Below are 4,828 nucleotides of genomic sequence, written 5' to 3'. Positions count from 1 at the left end.
TTGTCGGAAGGGAATTGCTTGAATTTCATAATCTTTTACCAAAATGGAAATTTTTTTTAAATATTTCTCCAATAAAAAGGTTAGCATTGAAGTGGTATGAGTTGGCATATATTAGATTTGAAAAAAGAAAAACAAAAAAATAAAAGTTTACTATAATTAAATGATATACCTTTTTATGTTTTAAGTATTTAAAATTTAATAAATAATTTATTAGTTATAAATTATAATTGATAAATAAAAAATATTAAATTTAAAATGTAATTATAATTTTAAAAAAATTAAAAGCATATTTTAATGTATGATTAAAAAATAATTTTTTATTTTTAAAAAGAAAATAATTTTTAAAATTTCATAACATCGTTCATTCATTATTTTTTATTTTTTATTTTTAAAAATAAAATTAAATAAATAATAATTTTTGGAGTATCAAATATGTGCACCATCCACGTATTAAAAGAAAGCTAATTTTTTTTTATTCATTTTAAATAAAATGTTATTAACAATTATTATTATTATTTATTTTTAACAAAAAAAATAATTATAAAGATGTTAATATCCTTGTACTAGTAGTTTTTCTTATAAAAATTATAATTTATGATTTTATTATGACATTAATATCCATATTTTACTAAAAACTATTTATTCTTAATTACAAAACTATTTTCAATTTTAATAAATTTTGAATTAAATTCAATTAATATAATATAAAGTGAATGTACAATGTTTTTACAAGATCAAAACAAAAAAAAATATGTTAAAAATAATTTGTCTAAATAATTTTTGTTTTTATACAATTTGTTAAATAACCTTATTTTTATAAAATACTAAAAATATTGTGTTTTTTTAATTTAAAAATAATTTTTACAAATAAATATAAAAAAAAAAACATAATCAAACAAACCAGCAATATTTTAAAATTATATTCTTTTACATCACTCCTCCTTAATTTCTTTTCATGTCTTTTTTTTTTTTTTAATTCTAATCCACATTCTTGATTCTTATAATTTATAACACGAAAGTAAATTTTTAAGTTTATTTTTTTTATAAATTTATACATTAATATTTTTATTATTTTTTTATTTTATAATCTTTATTATATTTTTAATTATTGGTCTTATGAAATATTAATGACGAATAACATCTACGCGGTTGAATTCGGATCATTATACTAATAAATTAAAATATTAAAACTTTAATAATTTAAATTAAGCACACGATTGAAACAGGTTGACTAATTTATTATCACATATCTTTTATTGTAAAAAAAAAAAAAAAAACACACACACACACACAAAAAATAGTTTGGCATGAAAGGGTGCGATTTAGAGGTTGGGCGAACGGGATGGTTGGCAGGTCATCAAATTCATAATGTCATTCCAATAATTCTTGTTGTCTTCAAGTTCTTCACCATCTCTTCCACCGTTGGTGAGGATGCCGTCACCAGACCTACTAAGAAGAAGATGAACGAAATTCGCATTTTCATCAGTAGATTCCATGGTCCATGTCATATTGATGTCACATTGTTGTGTCCCAAACGCGTCGATTTCAGTCCCTAACGTGCCCAAAATTCCAGTGATTTCAGAGGATTCCACTCTTGAAATTGTTGAAACGTTTTCCAGGAAGCTCAACGTTGAGGTTGGTGATGGGATATCACGGTTACTACCGCTGCTGCCAATCTTCAATTTTGATCCCACATTTTCCCATGCATTTAGTACGTCAAGACGACGCGGAGGTGTAAGCCTAGTAGCCATTTTGTTAAGCAGCTGAGCCGGAGCAGGAGCAGAAGCAGAGGCATGCTGAGTTTGGCGGAGTTTTGAATCTTTGACCAGCCTGGCTTCGGCTTCGAGCCGGGCGCTCTCCCACTGAGCCATGTGGCTGAGGTTAGCTGCGTTCTTTGAGTCACCATTAGGGGAGGTTAGAACGGCATGGCTGGGCTTATGAGTTACAGGGTCTATTCCCATCTTGGCCAACCTTTTCTTGAGATGTGTGTTCCAATAATTCTTGATCTCATTGTCTGTTCTATTTGGTAAGTGGGTTGCTATAGCTGACCACCTGCATAAAACAATACCCAAATTACAATTCCACCCACAATTTACAACCCTGTGAAGCATGTCCTACAAAACCATATTCCAAAATTTAATCATTTCAAAAAGACTTAAAAAATGCCCAACTTTTGTATCATGTGCAGGGCATTTGAAGATTCATAAGATCTAGTTTAGTTAACCTGTTGCCTAGAAGAGCATGAAGTTGAATAATGGTCTGCTCTTCCCGTAAGCTGAATTTGCCTCTCTTGATATCAGGTCTGAGGTAGTTCGTCCATCTCAGTCTGCAGCTCTTCCCACACCTTTGAAGACCTGTTACAATCAGAAAACATCCCAAATTCCACCACCAATATCACAATTCCCGAAATCCCTAAAAACTTGTTGAAAGAACACTAGTACTGGAAAGCAGAGTAGAGTAAATTAAGGTGTAAAAGTCGACCAGCATTCTCGGGCACGCACCGCCAGCTCCCATGGCCGTGTTCTTGGATGTAGGCTAGGAGCTTCCGGTCTTCTTCAGGCGTCCAAGGGCCACGTTTCAAGGAGGTGGTGTCGCAGCAGGGAGATCCTCCCATTTTGAGGGAGTGCCCAGTGACACAGCGAGCAAAGCAGAATGAGGCAGCTGGATATAAGAAGCTTCTTTGAGGTGAATGATGATGATCAGGAGATGGAAAGGGAGTTTGTTAGAAAAATGGGAGACACCAGAGGATAGAGAAATGGGCAACGATCAGCACTATTTATGGGATAAAGTATTGAATTCCATTAAATTGTGTCAACCTCTGTAATTAGTGGCATACTGCCCCTACCCCTGCCCTGCTCTTTATGGAAGACAGATTTTTACCTCATCTAAACCAAAAAAACACACATCCTTCTGAACTTATCCACCCATTAATTTTTAAAATTAAGCGATTATAACATAGCAAATAAATCATTGTTACACAGCTACACTGTCCAACCATTCCCTTTCATTTTACTGTGGTTAATTCGTCTCCCATAGCTTGTTCCAATCACTGTGCCGTCCTGGATGAAGGTTATGAAAAACTCGTACCCCAGCTTTTAATTGTTTTAGAGTGTTAAGTTACTCTACGACACATCACCATCCCTTAATTGTACACCATTAATATGCCTCCTGTAACCAAGGGGACCGATTCTGCAAGGAACCTCCCTGACTCCCATTGATGCATGAACAATAACGTTACGTGTATGCATGGTAATTGATTGGCAATTAACTTTATCAGTGATGACCCAAAGGGGCAAAATATCGGTGGTGACCCAAAGAAGTAAGTTTAGGTCATAGACCCTTACTTACCGTACCAATATTTTGGTCTAGAGTCTCCAATTCATAAGTTTTCTGAACTTGTTCTTAAATTTTAGCCTAAGCCCATGACCCGAAAGGTACCCACCAAGGACGAATATTATAAATTCCACGGTCATGTCATATCTTACAATACTGATAAATGTTGCCAGTCAATTTAGGTGGCATTTTATTCATTTCTGGCTACTAACTCTGACAAGCTGGAGAAAAATATGGAGTTTTGGTTCCAACTTGACCACTACGGTAAGGTATTGTGGTAACCTTTTGAAACAATGGTTCAAAATGGTTATTTTTGTCTCGCCATTTATCTTTTATTTTTATAAAAAAAAGGTTTGAATTTACATCTAAAAACCATGGTTTTTGAAGATGCTCAAAGATCTTCATGAATAACTAAAAATTATTAATTTTCCCTTTCCAAACCTTCTCTTATTGTCTATGACTTCCTTTTTAGGCATTCTTCCTTTGTAGATATAGGTAAATCTCGTAAAGAGACATACCTTTTTTACGGGTTATTATAAACTTTGTTGACTTTTGGGCATATGAGGATAAGAGCAGTTAAACTCATCTTTTTAGGTGCGGGTTAATTGGTCAGGTCAACCTGCAAGGAGGTTATCTCTTTCTATGATCCTTATTTTGAGGTGAGGTGAATTTTGTGTACCCTTGAGTTTTTAAGTTAGACCATTCTCGTGATAGTCCAATTTTTGGTAGCTTAAGTTTTCATTATAACTATTATCTTTCATGTCTTCCATATGATTGACTTATCCTCTAAGAAAGATTGTCAACCTAACTAACTTTCTCACTCTAATTGTCATCTTCCATATTGCAAAAGAAGTTTGTATTATGGAATAAACTCGTTGTCTTTTGAAGAGAGCATAACCTATTAGAGCAACCTATGGGAATGATTGAAAAGCTTGAAACATAGTCATGCTGCAAACTTACACAAATGGTAGGCAAATGTAAGAGGATCTTCCACATTTGGTACAACCACAAGAGCAAATAACCACGATGGAGAAGAGGATAAGTGAAGAATAGGAGGAGATCTTGTGAGAACGAAGGAATTGATCAAAAGAAGTAAGGCACTAGCCCAAAAATTACAAGACTTAGAGGCTGATTAGACAAGATTAGTCAAGGAGTTATTTCACCACCATCCACATGCAATAAAATGAGCAATGCAAAAGGGAAAAGAATCAAGGAGATTCTACAACTTATAAATGATTCAAACAAAACCGATGATTAAAAAAATCATTTATTTTTTATGAATTTTTAATCAATATGTCATATTTTAGTAATCTTAAAAAACAAAATCATATTTTTTTTATTTAATTTATCGTAATACCTTTGAATTGCCCACAATATATCTCCAAATTTTCATGAATTTATCACAATTTTTTAGATTAATGGTCTATACGTTGGCCATTTTATAACTTCACATCAAGAACTTGGGGTTTGAACACTATTATCTGCCAAGCACTGC

The 4,828-nt window shown here is 32.7% G+C and overlaps 1 protein-coding gene across 1 annotated transcript; it reads right to left on the bottom strand.

Moving 5' to 3' along the window:
- Window positions 1-1,205: 1,205 nt before the first annotated feature.
- On the bottom strand, window positions 1,206-2,755 carry LOC104882307 (transcription factor MYB106). Its single transcript, XM_010665048.3, has 3 exons — window positions 2,482-2,755; window positions 2,225-2,354; window positions 1,206-2,052 (listed from the first exon to the last, which is right to left on the bottom strand). Exons 1-3 carry the CDS (start codon window positions 2,612-2,614, stop codon window positions 1,323-1,325), a joined length of 993 nt encoding a protein of 330 aa, XP_010663350.1. The 5' UTR covers window positions 2,615-2,755; the 3' UTR covers window positions 1,206-1,322.
- Between the last annotated feature and the right edge of the window lie 2,073 nt (window positions 2,756-4,828).

Source organism: Vitis vinifera, chromosome 17, assembly GCF_030704535.1.
Source record: "Vitis vinifera cultivar Pinot Noir 40024 chromosome 17, ASM3070453v1".
NCBI lineage: Eukaryota > Viridiplantae > Streptophyta > Magnoliopsida > Vitales > Vitaceae > Vitis > Vitis vinifera.
This window is presented reverse-complemented; position numbering and strand designations above follow the sequence as displayed.